This window comes from Boleophthalmus pectinirostris, unplaced genomic scaffold (assembly GCF_026225935.1).
Source record: "Boleophthalmus pectinirostris isolate CB_2022bp ecotype Guang Dong unplaced genomic scaffold, ASM2622593v1 HiC_scaffold_2, whole genome shotgun sequence".
Classification (NCBI taxonomy): domain Eukaryota; kingdom Metazoa; phylum Chordata; class Actinopteri; order Gobiiformes; family Gobiidae; genus Boleophthalmus; species Boleophthalmus pectinirostris.
In genome coordinates, this window is record NW_026571152.1 from 29,010,462 (window position 1) to 29,026,183 (window position 15,722).

The 15,722-nt window shown below is 35.3% G+C and overlaps 1 protein-coding gene across 6 annotated transcripts in view; it reads right to left on the minus strand.

The window, feature by feature from the left end:
• fgd4a (FYVE, RhoGEF and PH domain containing 4a) overlaps positions 1-15,722 on the minus strand; it is a 73,428-nt gene that overhangs the window by 2,114 nt on the left and 55,592 nt on the right. For all 6 annotated transcript variants that reach the window (XM_020934893.2, XM_055155964.1, XM_055155965.1 and 3 more), the window contains 12 exons: positions 11,420-11,783; positions 7,803-7,892; positions 7,573-7,718; positions 6,330-6,486; positions 5,787-5,925; positions 4,288-4,346; positions 4,058-4,204; positions 2,336-2,508; positions 1,955-1,985; positions 1,765-1,845; positions 1,031-1,156; positions 75-215 (listed from right to left, as the gene is read on the minus strand). In XM_020934893.2, coding sequence (XP_020790552.1) covers positions 75-215; positions 1,031-1,156; positions 1,765-1,845; positions 1,955-1,985; positions 2,336-2,508; positions 4,058-4,204; positions 4,288-4,346; positions 5,787-5,925; positions 6,330-6,486; positions 7,573-7,718; positions 7,803-7,892; positions 11,420-11,783 — 1,654 coding nt within the window. The remainder of the gene's footprint in view (positions 1-74; positions 216-1,030; positions 1,157-1,764; positions 1,846-1,954; positions 1,986-2,335; positions 2,509-4,057; positions 4,205-4,287; positions 4,347-5,786; positions 5,926-6,329; positions 6,487-7,572; positions 7,719-7,802; positions 7,893-11,419; positions 11,784-15,722) is intronic.

Below are 15,722 nucleotides of genomic sequence, written 5' to 3' on the forward strand. Positions count from 1 at the left end.
AATAAAGTTTATATCACATCATAGTTGCCAACTTTACATTTTATGAGTTATACATATATCAGTGTGCCCCTTACCTCCAGAATGCCCTTCTTTTTGTTTTCCTCGGATACTGTCACTCCTTTGAGGATTCGATAACAGTCATGGCAAACCTTGTTCATCTTGTTCCCATCATATTCAAGCGGCACTTTGTTATCGGAGCATTTCCAGCACACCACCTTTAACAGACACATAAACCTGCTTAATTTTGCTTTTTTTATGCTTTGCAGCTGCTCTCATCAAGATTCCCTGGAGATGTGATGCTAACTACAAACTCTGCATCTGATCATTGTTTTAACAGTCTGACCAGAAAGAGCTGACTTAGATGTAACTACAACAGAGGTGATTTGTGCCGTTAAACAAGTGTCACACATAAAATTACAGTCACAGTTAGTCACTTTCATGTTTTTTGTTGAAAATCAAACACCTAAATAAAACTATGAATGCTCGTATTGATCAAACTCCTGAAAATGTGCTGTTTAAATCCTTTTTTTTGTTGTTCAAACAATCTTAACAGTTTTTGGTAGTTATCGCTATTATACGATAGTGGTACATATAGGGTGACCAGATGTCCCTTTTTACCCGAGAGAGTCCCAGTTTTGAGCCCTGTGTCCCCTGTCCCACCAGATTTCTTCAAAACCACTGATATGTCCCAGTTTTATACAAGAAATGTCTCAGTTGTCCCTATTTTTGTCCAACTTGTTAGCCACCAACAGTAAAGAGGCCAATATATTGTCCTTTTTTAGCTAAAATACAGACAAACAAAGGCAAAAACAAAAAAGCAATGACAGAAGTCCCTCAGATTAAATACGTACTGACATATGAGTGGAGAAAGGACAATGCTCTCTTATCACAATTTTATTATTACCGATACCAACCATCCCAACCCAGGTGTGTCCCAGTTTTTAATTTTGCATATCTGGTCACCCCAACAGACACACTACTGCTGTACTGTTTGTATTCTGTATTAGACAGTGAGATCCAGCTGACTTACAAATCCACAGGCTCTGCAGTGGTGTCGGCGCCGCGTCAGAGCGTTGAACTGCTCTTTACATTTCATACACATGGTCACATCATTGTCCCGGATCCAGCGAGGAGCACGCTTCCCCAGTTCATCTTTCTGCAAAAGCAAACAAACTCAATACAACATTAACATTAACAATGAAACATTTTTGCACATATAATATTATTTACCATCAATTATATGGATTTATTGTTCAGTACAAGAAAGCTGGAACAAACTATTTTGGGACTTTATATTTATCATGTGGGGAGATCTGGGGTATTTTTGTTGTAATACAATTATATTTAAGCTGTAAAATGTCAATGTCAGTGATTGACTTCTATGGCTAATTATTGACCAATAATAGTACTTTCTGTTATTTATTTGTCACAGCTCATGCTTTTTAATGATACCATGTTTTAAAAATGATTTAGCGGGATTATCTTGCATTATTGGTATTGTATCAGTGGCATAAAGTTGTTTCAGTATTATTGTTTATCGCAGTAGATCTCTGTAGTAAAATATTGTGCTTTAAAATGTGTTACTGTGATAGGCCTATGTTAATATTTATATTTTGAAGCTGACTGCAAGTTATATTATTATATAGTCCACTAGAATAGATTATGTGTTTCTATTAATAACATCTGATACTGAACTATTAAAAATAAAACCACTTTCATGAGTTATCAAACAGAACCACAGTGAAGAGGGCTGAAGAGACTTACAGAAACATCATCCACTTCTCTTGAGGCATTTTTAAACGTCTCATTCTTTTGCTGGAAGATGTCAATGGTTTCCCGAAGAGCCTGTAAACAATATGAATATGTGTGACTGTGTACAATCTCAAAAAAACAATACAGTATGAAAAAAAACAAAAAAAAAAAAAACAAAAAAAACCCCAGAAAATTTAAATACCTTAATCCAGCTGGCCTTGTCCTGCTCTGAGCTGTGAGAAAAAAACAGAAAAAAATTGTTTCAGATTCTTGCCATCCCATGAGGTGTTTTTTAGTTTATTTTGGAAGTCTGGGTGTGCTCATTTGGGTGGTGTTCTTAAATTATACTGTACAACTAACGATTACATGTAATTACTATCATTGACTGTAAAAGTGCTGAAAAGTGTTTCAGGAAGAAAAAAGTGTGAAGTCAAATTGTTGAATGTGTTTGTTACAGAGCTTTGTCCTATTTTTATATAAACATTTGACTAAATGCACAGCCCTGGTATCATTCATACAGAACTGAAATAATATACAGTAAGTAGAATACCTTGAGTTTAGTTATTGTTGTTTTAATACATACCTGGCCTGTAGCTCCAGCGCCCTCTCTTTGCCCAGCACTTGAAAAGTATGTGGATATTCATCATTGATGGTTTCAGTGACCTGCATGCCATCGATGCCAATCCGAGTCCTCACTGTGTACTTAGGCCCTCCCAGGCTGAACTTAGGCACACAGTACAGCAGCATGTTGTTGAACTACAAAATCAGAGAACATATTTTTTGTCTTGATAAAAATAACAATCTTTATTTGAATGGACAATGCACAGAGACGTTAAGATCATAAAAAGAGAGCTGTTCCGCACCAGATTATAGCTAATTTCCAACTAGTTTTCACCTGCAGTCCCTGATTTACAGAAATAAATTATGCACAGTGTTACAGTCAGTCAACAATAAGAACGACTCACACTGTCTACTCTCTGACCCCATGTACAATACAACCACACACCTCTAAGCAACAGGTATTTACAAAATCATAAATTTCATCTTATAAAATACATATTAACCTACCTGCCCACTATTCACTATTATTACCTACTTTTATTACACTATTATTACCTCTTGTTTGGATTATTGTAACTCACTTTCCAGTGGAGTCAGTAAAACCTCAGTCTCACGCCTACAGCTAGAGCACCTTTTAACTGGATCACGTAATTCCCCCGGTCTTCAGTCTCTCCACTGGCTCCCTGTGCACTTTCACATTGATTTAAATTTTTTTATTGGCTTTAAAATGCATCTATGGCCCCTCAGCATCTATCTGACCTGATGTACCTCACACCTCATCTCGTGCTCTCAGGTCTGCAGATGAGGCTCTCCTCTGTGTCCCAAAGATCAAGAGAAAACAGAGAGGGGATCAGGCATTTGGCTGCTCCGAGGCTGTCGAATCGACTCCCTTTGCGTATCAGGCTGACTGACTCACTGCCTGTTTTTAAGTCCCTCCTAAAAACTCACTTTTTTCCCTTGGCTTTTAACACAGTTTGAGGGTTGATTTTTTACCTGCATTTGTATTGTATTATATTTTACCTGTACCTGTCACTGTATTTGTCACTGTTTCTTATCTGTTTGTGTATGGCACTTTGGTCTTCTGTGTTGTTTTTAAAGTGCTCTAAAAATAAAGTTGAGCTGAGTATTATATCAGTCCATAGTAACACAAGAATTCAACCAAACTAAACAAAGGCAGGTCTAATACATAACAGGAACCAGATAAAACCAGGATCTAAAACAACAAAAGTGGCAGTTCAGGTCAAAACAAGGTCAAAGCTCAAAGATAACCAGAATAATCCAGAATTTAACTGGGATAAAAAGACCGTGATGACATTTATACCCTTTTACCAGACATTTTCCAGGCATAATCTTTAATAAAACTGGTCAAATCACTTTAAACGAAGACTAAAAACCGTACAAACTGAGGTCTAAACAAGAACTAAACCAATCCCAACTCCAGCAAAATGCATAGACACTAAAGAAATATACATGTACAAATTGTGAAAACTGCACCACAGTTTCAAAGTCCTTGTTTCAGATCCTGGCGTTCTTCCGACTACACAACATGAGGTAGTGAAAATGTGGCTAATGGGAGATCTTTAAAGGAAACTAATTAGCAGAAAGCTCAACTTAATTTCATAATCTCTACATATGCGTAATAAATTCTTGTGTTCCAACCCCCCGCTTGTACCATAACGCCGCATCATGCTGTGTCTTTCCTCTGTATATATTTCCCTATAGTGTTTTTCATTGCCGTACTCACCAGGAAAAGGTAGCGCTCCATGGCTGACGTGTTCCTGGCCGCAAGCTTCAGTATGTGGCCCTCTTTGATAAACTCATTTGAGGGGTTTACGATGTCCTCCTCCTCGCCCAGCATCTCGTAAATCTCCATCAGCTTCTTTAGATTTTCCTAAATGAACAGTTTTATGTTTGATTCCAGGGAAGTGTGTGAGAAAATCTGTGGTACCAAGGAAAACATAGAGCTGCACTTACAGACTTGCGGATAGCGCTGTTTGAATGAGTTGCGGCCGTAGCGATGATTTCCAGTGATTCTGAAAACATAGACTGGGTTAGCATTTATAGAACCAAAATTAAAAGTGCTGTGTAACATTTCTGTAAAATGCTTTTTTCCGTGGAGATATCATTGCTCTGCCCAAAATGTTCCACAGTATGACATTAAACAGCTCTATTTTACTTTTTTTTTTTTAAATTTCAGGTGGTTTTATAGCTCAAAAATACCATTCTGACTGTGAGCTAGAAAGGTGTAATACCATACTGTGAAATTCCAGACGAAGCAAAAACATCTCCAAGAAGAACAGCATTTGAACAGCATCCGTCCATTAGAAAAGTTACACAATACACCTTTAAATAAATCAAATGGTAACACTTTAACTTAATAATAAGGGTAAATGGTTTAAGAAAAATATCTGAAAATAACTGAAAAACAATATTTCAGAATATATTTGTACAGCAGATCTAAACTACAGGGTTAGCAGTTTATGTCAGTCAAAAGTTTGGACACACCATCTCAATCATTGTTTTTTTCTTCATGTTTACTACCTTCAACATTTTAGATACACATAGAAAACATCAAATAAATGAAGCAAGATAAATGGAATTATGTAGTAAATAAAAAATAAAAAATAGCTAAACATTTTTTGACAATGCAAAGGCTGGCTACTTCCTTTTTGCCACACAATTCCACATATTTCTTACTTCATATATTTGATGTCTTCTCTATGCATATCGAATGTAAAAATAGTTAAAATACTTAAAATATAGTTAAAAACTGTGTCCACACTTCTGACTGGTAGTGTAAATATGTGGAGGAAATTATGATACTTCATCATTTGAATGAACACAATTGGCAAATTAGCTACAAGTTACATTATTATTTTTTATTATGTACTGATTGATGCTTTTTCAGACATATCAAACTCAGGCCCGGGGGCCAGATTTCGCCTGTGATATAATTATATTTGGGCCGCGAGATCATATCAAATATGTATTAGAGCTGGCCCTGTCAGCTACAAATAGGCTATAGAGACAGTATTTTTTTATTTTGGTTTCAAAGCAAAACTATTATTAAACATTTATTTTAATAAGAAATGGTTTACCATTACATATCTCGAAAGAAGAGAAAACATGCAGATGTTGCTGAAATTTTTCAGTAAATATATAGTTTGGCTTTGACTTGGTCCCAGTTTTTAATTTTGGCCTCTGTGAATTTGAGTTTGACACCACTGCTCTAAGGCAATAATAATAAGGCATGTACTCAACCATAACATTTTTGTCCCATTACAACTATTCATAAGTGATGTTGGGAATAGATGCTGTTCTACACACAGTATACTCTTAAGCATTAATAAGTGTGTTAAATACTAACTGACTAACTAACTAACCCCTAACTAACATACCAATTACTTACTAATATATGTGGTCCTAAACTTAAAGTTTAAACAATCAAACAGTTCAGTTAAAATGGCCCTTACTTTCTGCGTCTCGCCTGTCTGGGTCGTCTGGGGGTAACTTCTTCAGATAATCTTTGAGCAGCATCTCGTATCGAGGGATTCTCTGCACCGGCTCCAACATGTGATGCTGCAGGGTCAGGCTCCCACACACTTCCTGACTCTGAACACAGGCACACAAACAAAAGGTCATTATGATCTGAGACTTGACAGTAAACTTGCATTGAATAGAGACAACATTGTATCTTTTATTTTATCTGTATGGAGTTTAAAAATGCAGGGACTTTGCAGGGTTTGTGAGTTAAACATGTGTGAGTGAAACAAAACATAACTCCAGGTCTGTTTGTGATGAGGAGACAACATTATAACACAGATCAAATCAACCAGAAGACTAAACATGGAAAAAGTCAAATATTTGGACACCTATTCCCATTTATAGACCATAATGAGATTTTTTTTATGGAAAGGTGTATTCATACTTTTGCCACTTTAGTGTCTGTTTCTTTAAACTCTTCCAGTGGAACAGATAATATTTAGTCTAGCACAGTTGATCCATGATGTTTGTACCTGGATTTCCGTAATTATAGCTTTAAACTGAGGTGAACGGTCATTCCATTGTTTAAGCAAATCCATGGCCTTCTCAAAATTCTTCACATATTCGGCGTACATTTTGAGGAAGGGTGTGAGTTTCTGAAGGATGTCCCCTATTCTCGGCTTGGAGTCCCTGGTGCGAGAAACACAATGCATATTAATACATTTTCAAACTCAAATGTATCCCTGTAACTAGCTGAGAAGAAGAGGATGAACTGTTAATGCAAAATCGACTTTTAAGAGCTTGACTTGCGGATTTGTTTCTTTTATTACGTTGTTTTAGATCAATATTGCAATCATGGTCCATATAGAGAAAAGACTAAGTGAGCATTTGGCTCCACTCAAGCGGGAACTGGGACAAAAAAAGCAGTGAAATAAAAACCCCAGGATCATATAGAGCTCGTTAATACAACAATTTTAAGACCAAAATGACGAGGCTCATAGCAGCAGCTACAGAAAGAGGGTGACAATATTTTGATAATGTAAGTCAGTGGGAAGCAGGGTCAGAAAGAGCTGGAAATGCCCACATCTGAACTTCCTATTTGAAACGCAGTGTCCATTTATACACACAGTCTACCCACAGCTTTCATCTCGACTCAAATGAAGCTCAGTGAGGCCAACAGTTATAGGTGTGAATTTGGAGACGGGTTTCATGTTTGGTTCTGACCACAAGTCAACCTCGGCAAAAGAAGGCGCTTGGTTTGTCTTGTCTTTGTTATTAATGTTCATATCTTGATTTATGGAAAAAAAAAAAGCTAAATAAAAACATCACGATCATGTAGATTTGGTTAATATGAACATTTTAAGACCAAAATGACGAGGTGTGACAATAACAGAGAGAGTTGTGACAATTCTTTAGTGTAAAGTGAACTGGAGCAGGAGTCGATGAAACCGGAAACACCCTCGTGATCACTTCCTATTGCAACGAAGCGGCTAGTACGTTAACTATGTCCATTTATATATACAGTCTATGATTGTGATTTCAAATGTCCAAAATATAACATAATGAAACGTGTCATAGATCATTGTTATGTATAGCAGCAGTCAAATATATATATATAGATATGTGAGATTTTTTTTGTGTTGTTGCTGCTGAATTCTATCTACCACTATCTCTACTTATCTACATAATATATCTGTCATTCTTTCTTACTTCTTTTTTTTCTTTCATTCTTTCTATCTCTCTCTATATCAGGTGCAGGGACTCTCCATTACTCACCATTCTCCCATTCTTTTCTCTAAATCTGGAAGCAGGAACTGACTGTGGAAAGCGTGGATAGAGGTGATGTTGGAAAAGATGTTTTTCACCACGTCGACAGGAAACGTCCCTTTGTTTGCCTCCTCCATGAGTTTGGCACAGAACACCTGGAGCAGACAGAAGGGTCGTTACTTCCTGTAAAACTGTTAAATGATAAACTGAATTGATTTGATCCGGGCAGTCGTTCTGACCTGGTCCAGCAAGTGCAAACGTGCCACGTACGCCTTCTCTGTTTGAAGGAGCTCACTGGCAATTTTAAACAACTTTTGCTCGTTGGTCTCCTGTAAAATACATCACATTTATAGTTCAGTGTCTTTAAATGTATTTAAAATAATTACATACTTATGTAATTGTAACACAAATATTAAAACCTAAGATGTTAAAGTTCAAATAAACAGCATAAAACAGTAAAAAAAAACAAAAACACAAATTTTGTCAAAATACATTTTCTAAAACCACTGCAGAAGGTATGGGACTACTTTCATGCTTTCATACTTCATAGAATTCTACAACAATTCCCCCGTTAGGTAATAGATAACCCTATTTTACCAAGATATATTTTGTATTACTATATTTAGATTTTGTTTATTTTACTTGTGCATTTATATTTGTATAATTATGCCTTATTTGACACCAGTCTCTTGCCATTTTTGCTACTTATGTTTTATTTACCATTTATATTTTTTTACCTTTGTTATTATAATATATTATGATGTGTGAGATATTGTGTGTAGATGTCTAAATCTAAAGTCTACTTGCAGCTGGATAATAATTTGCACTATTTGGTTTAAATTATGGATTCAATTTTACAGTTTCACTCATAATCTAGTGTATTGTGCAACATTTTGCACTAGAATAACTAACCATCTCAGACATGCAAATCAAATATTTTAGCGTACCACAGTGCAGATTACTTTTTAACATATTACTTGTAGAATGGGAAGCAAACATTCCTCACAATAACAGCCTTATCACTAATGCATAACTAATAAAATGTAACTTTAAACTTTTCGTATTGATTAATTCAGGCCGAAGCACACAGAGCCTTAACATCTTTTGTTTGCACCATGGTGTGAATTCTCAAGGCACGTAGCACTTGAGTATGTGCAATTTACACCAGCCTGTTTGAAGGCTGACCTCTCACAACAGGAAATGAAAATAGGGAAGAAGTGGAACAAGACCAAATCGAACAATACGGTAACACACTGTAAAAACCAAACCATTGTATAAAAGTACAGTGTAAAACGTGTAACTGTGTCAGGTGTAACTCAAGACAATGCATGAGACCAAATCACACTCACGTTTTTAACTCTCTGTTCTCATGTAAGTTTGTGGACAGCATGACAACACAAGGTAAACTAATATTAATCTTACCATTAAACCATGCTGTTACTAGGCCTGCCATGGTCCTTTGAAGTGAGATAAATTGTAAATATAGATGATAAACCATAATATAGAAATCAAAAAGCAGAAGTATCAGAAGTATAAAAAAAATACAATATTGTTAAAAAAACAACAACACACAAGCTGCACTAAATAGATAGCATAATAATAACACTTAAGTTGTTTGTGTCTATGTTTCTACAGTTCAAATCTCATTGTATCATCTGAAGCAGAGGAAAAGCAACAAGTTCAGGGTTGTAGTGTCTTGTATTGCTCAGAAAAGTGTTTTTGCTGTTTTTTGATAACCTACAGCACTTTATAATATGGACCTGATGTTTTATTTTATTTGTATTTTCTAATTATTTAGAGTTTGTCAAAAGAACACAGCAGAATGTAAATAGTTGCATCTGTTAAAGTTCATTAAAAATAAATGACTATATAAAGTTTTTTTTTTTGTTTTTTATTATATATCTGCCTTTTGATCTGCCATAATAATGTAATAATGAATTCAAATGAAAATACCTCAAGTTGAGGGCTTTTCTCAGCAATTTTAGGTGAGATTAAAAAAGAGATTAATTAGATCGATTCATTACAGATCATAATTAATTAATCTCTCAATTTTTTAAATCTCTTGACAGCACTAACCAAAATAATGACAAAAAAAATATCAGTGTACTACAGTGATTATTTAAATGTGCCCTATGTATCTATCTAACTTCATGGGGACAAGGACAAGTTACAGGTCAGGTCTGTGGAAAGGGGAACCCATTTAGTAAGACAGCATGTTTTTGCAATTGTAATTGAGAAAAAAAATATCTACAACAAAATGGATAAGTTCAATGCTATACTGTAACATGCTATACCATGACAAGTCCTTACCAAAAAAGTTACACAGTGTATTATTTTAAGGAAACAAATTAATCATAAAGACAGATTATTCAGATAACTACATTATGCAAGAGCTTATCACAAATCATAATCTTTGTCAACAGAGGTAAAAATAGCTGCAAATATTTTTAACTTAGCATTTTAACACGAGACTGGCATGTTTGCGTGCTTTTTGCTGCAATTTCACTGTTAAAATATTTGTAGTGTTTCTTACCGACTTCACAGATAATACATTGTTATCAGTGGTGGGTTTATTTATATTTACTACTGGTATTTATTTTGTGACACAGAAGAGGATCCCTGAACTCAGCTGCTCCAGTGTGTGACATGTGTTGAGTCTTTAGAGGAAAATAGCCCCTTTGGGACAAATGACGGACAGACACATTGTACTATTGTAACTCTATACTGAGGACACACACAGAGCCACAGCTGAGGACAATAGAGTTAACATGGGACTACATCAACTGATTCTTGAGGACGGGAGAGAAACTAGAAGCAGTAAGGGTGTAAGGGCCATTTTGGGGCAAGTTTGGTCCAGTCTTATAGTGGTTCCGATTCCAAACCTAGTTCAAAAACTCTTTATTAAAGCGCCCATTTTGTGCTATTTTCTGATCTAGGTTATAATGTCATTTCCTCAAAAACATACCTGGAGCTGAGTTTTGTTTCATTCACATGCTAAACACACAAACCCTGCATATTTAGGCTGATTTCATCTCACACACTGTTCCACCTGTTCTGAAGTCATGTGAAAATACAGGAAGTGATCCACTATGTTTTTAAACTCCACACACCATCACTAGAATCATTTGGTTGCTTTCAGGAATTACCCATCTCTACTGAACTAAAGGTAAATAGAGCTGTAAACTTGAAAACTACCATTACATAACAACACAAGGTGGAACAGAGTATTCTGAGCTTTGGTAGAGGTAGATGTAGACAGACTAGTAATAAAGAGCTACTCAAGCATGTGTGAGAGAAATAAAACACAACTCTAGGTATGTTTTTCATGAGGTAACAGCATTATAACATGTCTTAAAGCTCACAAGTATCAATTTTGTGTAATGCAGGACCAACAATATCGGATCAACATAAACCTAACATGCTGTATCTTACTAAAACCCTTAGAAAACTAGAAGAGAATCCCATTCAGCTCTGCTACATCTAAGCTGTAATAGCATATGATTAAAAGCAGAACAAACATAGTCATAGCTGTAGTCAAGTTATTATCTCATGGAACAATAAAAACAAGTCTCTCACCTTTAGAAAACTTTACACAATGCTGTAGTATAAACAGTACAGCCTACTTCCTACTCACACTCACGAGTGCCCATTGCCAAGTGCCCATTGCCAGTTAAGAGATATAGCTTTAAGGATGTTTTTATTTTATTCAATTTGCACATCTTAACTTGTCTTCCTTCTCTTCAGACCACAGCATTTAAGTTTTAAATGAGCTGTGACATGCAGATAATAAGACAGCATACTAACCAAGGCTAAATTTATCTTGAGAACAATGAAGGCAGACATGTTGTGTACATACCTTAGGCTGTGTGCTGACTTCTTCAAGCTTGGGCTCACTTTTGTCTTCATTGTCACACGTATCAGTCCTTTTTAACAGAGATGGTGAGTGGTCCTCGGTCTGCTCCTCGCTGCCCATCTCCCCATTCACCATCCCCTTTTTCTCAGTCCTCACCGTCTCGCACTCAGTGTCCGTTTTACTGTCTGTATCCACTGAATCCATGTGAGCTACGACCCCATTGGCTGCTGGTTTGGGGGCATCCTGTGGCTTCCTCTCCCCTTCCGAAAGCTTGGTTTTGTCAACGTCTGCGCTGGTCTGTTTTTGCTGTAGTCCACGGAGAGCAATATTAGACGACTTGAGCTGCTTAGACTTGTTCTCGGCGATGCTGCGTAAAAAAAAAAGAGGAAGTCCGTTAGAAAATTGAAAGCTGGTAAAATAAGAAGGAAGAAGTTAGCAGCAGTTGTTGTGCAGGTCTGGTCACATTTGTACGAGCTGTATGCAGAGAATGTTGGCATGTGAGCGTAAGAGTTAAAAATAAAACGTGCTGCTGTGATGATGGGAACCAATGAGGAGATGGGAAGGAAGACGAGTGGTCCCTTGAGACAGATACTGTCCTAGTTTAACATGTATGTAGATGTAGATGTGTTAGAATATGTAACGTGATGGCTTGAATTGACAGGAGGAAACATTAACCCGAGGGAATTTTAACATAATTTATTAATAAGAGCAGACTATTTGGATAGAGACCAAGAAAGTGTTCTCAAGAGAGTTATATTAAAACAAAACAAAAAAAATCCAATCAAACTAATGCATGCAAAATACACTAGTATATAAAAAAGTAGTATTTACAGCCAACACTTTACAATAACTACACTTTAATTAGCCTTAATAAAACTCAGTGACTTAATTTATAATGGGAAATTAGTTAATTAAGAACACTTACTAACTACTTAATCAATATCATAATCATAACTCCTAACCCTAACTGATCAATATGGATAAGTCTGTTCATGGTTTATTAAGCTCTAGCTATTATAAAGTGTTAACAATTCATGAGGCATATCTTTAAAATGAAGACTTAGTTTCTTAGTAACACAGCAGCTACGTTTTTTGTCACATTTAAACCTGTAGACATTGTCCAGTAGGAACAGGAAGTGCGTATAAATAGGGGAACAGCAGACTGGTGAAACCCTCAAGATGACTCATTTCTGGACTGTGACACCGGTATTCTTACCTTTACCACAAAAACAAACAGGTGCAGTAGAGTGAATTTTATTGTTAGTTAGCTGGTATACAAATATGCTGTGCAGGAACCCTCTCTAAAGTAAAAATACTTGCTTGACGACAATGATAGCGTCTCTTTAAGACAACTCAGGACCATGTGAAACAGATTAGTGTATTAGGCTAATGCTGTTTTCAAATGCTGCAACCTAACCTGTAGTTCTGTCACAATAACACAATAACACATTTTGAAGTGTCATATCTTGTAAATATAGATGATAAACGATAATACTGAAACTCAATTATGTAACAAAAAGTATTCTTAATTTACAATATTGTTAAAAATAAAAATAAAAATACAAGCTGCAGTAAATAAACAGCAGATAAAACATTTAAGTGCATCTGTAATGAGTCCTAGAAGTTATAACTTCAACCATTTACAGCTTAAATCTTATTGTATATAGCTGAAAAAACTACAAAAAAGTTTCCTCGTAGCACAAAGAAAAAGTACATTGAGTATTTTATTGACCCCAAAAAATACAGTTCCAGCTTTGATATATTGAAAATCGATGCAATATTTATTGTGACAGGCTTACTAATCTGACAGCAAAGCAGGCCTACTTGAGGAATAGTGTAGTATTACGAAAACATGACAAAACAGTGGCATACTGGAAGAAAAATGTGTTACAAGAATAGATGTAACAGACATAAGGAAGTAAAAGCACTGATTACTTTATTTTCTTAGATCTACACTGTAAAATTTTACTATGACTAATGCTTCCCCATTTTTAAAATTAAAGACGCCGATATTTGGAGCGTATTTGCTAAATCTTAAATCTCCATCACAGGCCGATAGTTTGTTCTGGTTAATCTGCAGTCTAAAAAAATATACACAAAGCTTAATTTTAGTACTTTAATAGAAACAGGAATAGAAAAAAAAACATACACAGTTCTCTTATTGGTTTGTGTAAAAGGGCTTTGGGTGAGTTTGTACTAAATTTAAATATCTTAATTTGGGGAAAATAATCAAAATCTGCCCAAAAAATATCGGCAGAGCTCATTGGTATCGGCATTGAACATGAAAAAAACCCATATCGATCCATTGCTATTTTAAATCATACACTTGCCCTTCTTACTGACAAAATACAGAATGCAAAACTTTTTTTTTTTCTAAATTATATGATTCTATTATATGAAGCTATGTATTTTATTGGCTCATTTCAAGTCATACAAGAAAGAAAGTACATCCCATAGTACGTAACACTTTGTAAAAGCCAGTTTCCTTGTGCTTTCATTCATCTTTATACATATCTACATTCTGCACATAACAGCACACACACAGACACACATACTCACACACATACACGCACACACACGCACACATGCACACACACATATACATACACACAATACTTTCAAATCAATCAAATCTTTCTATGGAAACTATTTAAAAAGATGACAGAGAGAATAGCTGAAAAATGCAAGAGGATCTTTTCTACGTTGCTATGTTCATTTCTATGTTGCTGTTGCCAAAAGTTGAATTTCCTTCAGGATCAATAAAGTATCTGTCTCTCTATCTCTCTGTCTATCTATCCATATCATATACATTTTCAAAACTTTCAGACAAAGGGTGATTTAGCCGTTTCAGTCCGGGCGCCTCGACTTTGGAACGACCTGCCTGAGGAGATAAGGCTCGCACCACCAGTATCATCTTTTAAATCACTTCTTAAAACTCATTTTTATCAGTAAGCCTTCCTTTAGCTTGTTTTAGCTTGATTTTATACCATATTTATTTAATTATATTTTATTTATTTATTTATTTCTTATAATCAACTGTTTATGTCATTGTCTGTTTTTGTATGCCTTCTGTCTGCTATTTTTATGCTTTTTGTATTGTTCTTTGTTGCTTGTACAGTATTTTTGTTTGTATTTATTTGTATTATCATATATTAAAAAAATACAGCAACACAGCAAATGGCTCTGCCTCTACAATCTCACCTCACTTTCTGTTCCATTTAACCAAACAGGTGCAATTTTCGTCTAGTCAATACAAATTCCACTTTAAAGCCATTGACCGCAGTTTATTTGAAAGTCTATAGCTGAATCAGCAACAACAATAGCTAATCAATGAGGCCGCTCACAATCTATGAAAGAGGCGCTGTAATTGATAAAGAAATGTTACCTGCTGTTCCGACTTTATCTCTCTTTGTCTTCAAGGTGAAAGTGAAATGATTACAGATATATAATTTAGGTCTATTCCAGGAATGAAGTGAAATATAAAATGAAATCAATGACACATACTCCCTTCAATCCGTACTAAACAGGAAGTACCAACGCTTCCCTATTTGACGTTTACATTTTATTTATTCCATATTAACAGGAACCATAATGGGAAGCTAAAAGTGTAAAACAAAAGTTCAAGGGATTTTTTTCTTTAGATAATTGGTCACAATACTAAAATTAGGGATGTTTTTAATCCTCAATATAGATTTTGTTACAGTAATAATAATATAAAAAACAGATAAAGATAGAATGTGATTTTCCACACAACAAATAAATGTTTTAATTATACCATGTAGTGTCATATTATTTTTTATTGAGATCATGTAATCAGTAAGAAAAGTAATATCCAATTATATCCAAGGTGATTTTTTCCCAGTATCAATATATTTTCCCATGGGTATTCGCTGATGTTTTCTTCGTTATTATTAAAGGGCTTATATTAGGCAACACTGACTCCTGTGAACTTTAAGCCATGGTCTAATGCTGTTAACTCCTCAAAAAACAGACCTGGAGTTTTATTATTAGCTGTATTATTAGTCTGTCAACATCTTCAAAGCTCAAAATGCTCTCTTCCTCCTTGTGATGTTATGTAGTGGTAGTTTCCAAGTTTACAGCTACCTTTTACGTTTAGTTCCATAGAGATTGGCAATTCCAGATCAGAAATTATACAAATGATTCTAGTGAAGGTTTAAAAACACAGTGGAGCACATGCTGCATTACAACATGGCATCACAAGGTGGAACAGGTGTTTTCCATTTGAAAGAAGAACTTGAATTTGTGTGTTAAACATGCATGAATGAAACAAAACAACTCCAGGCAC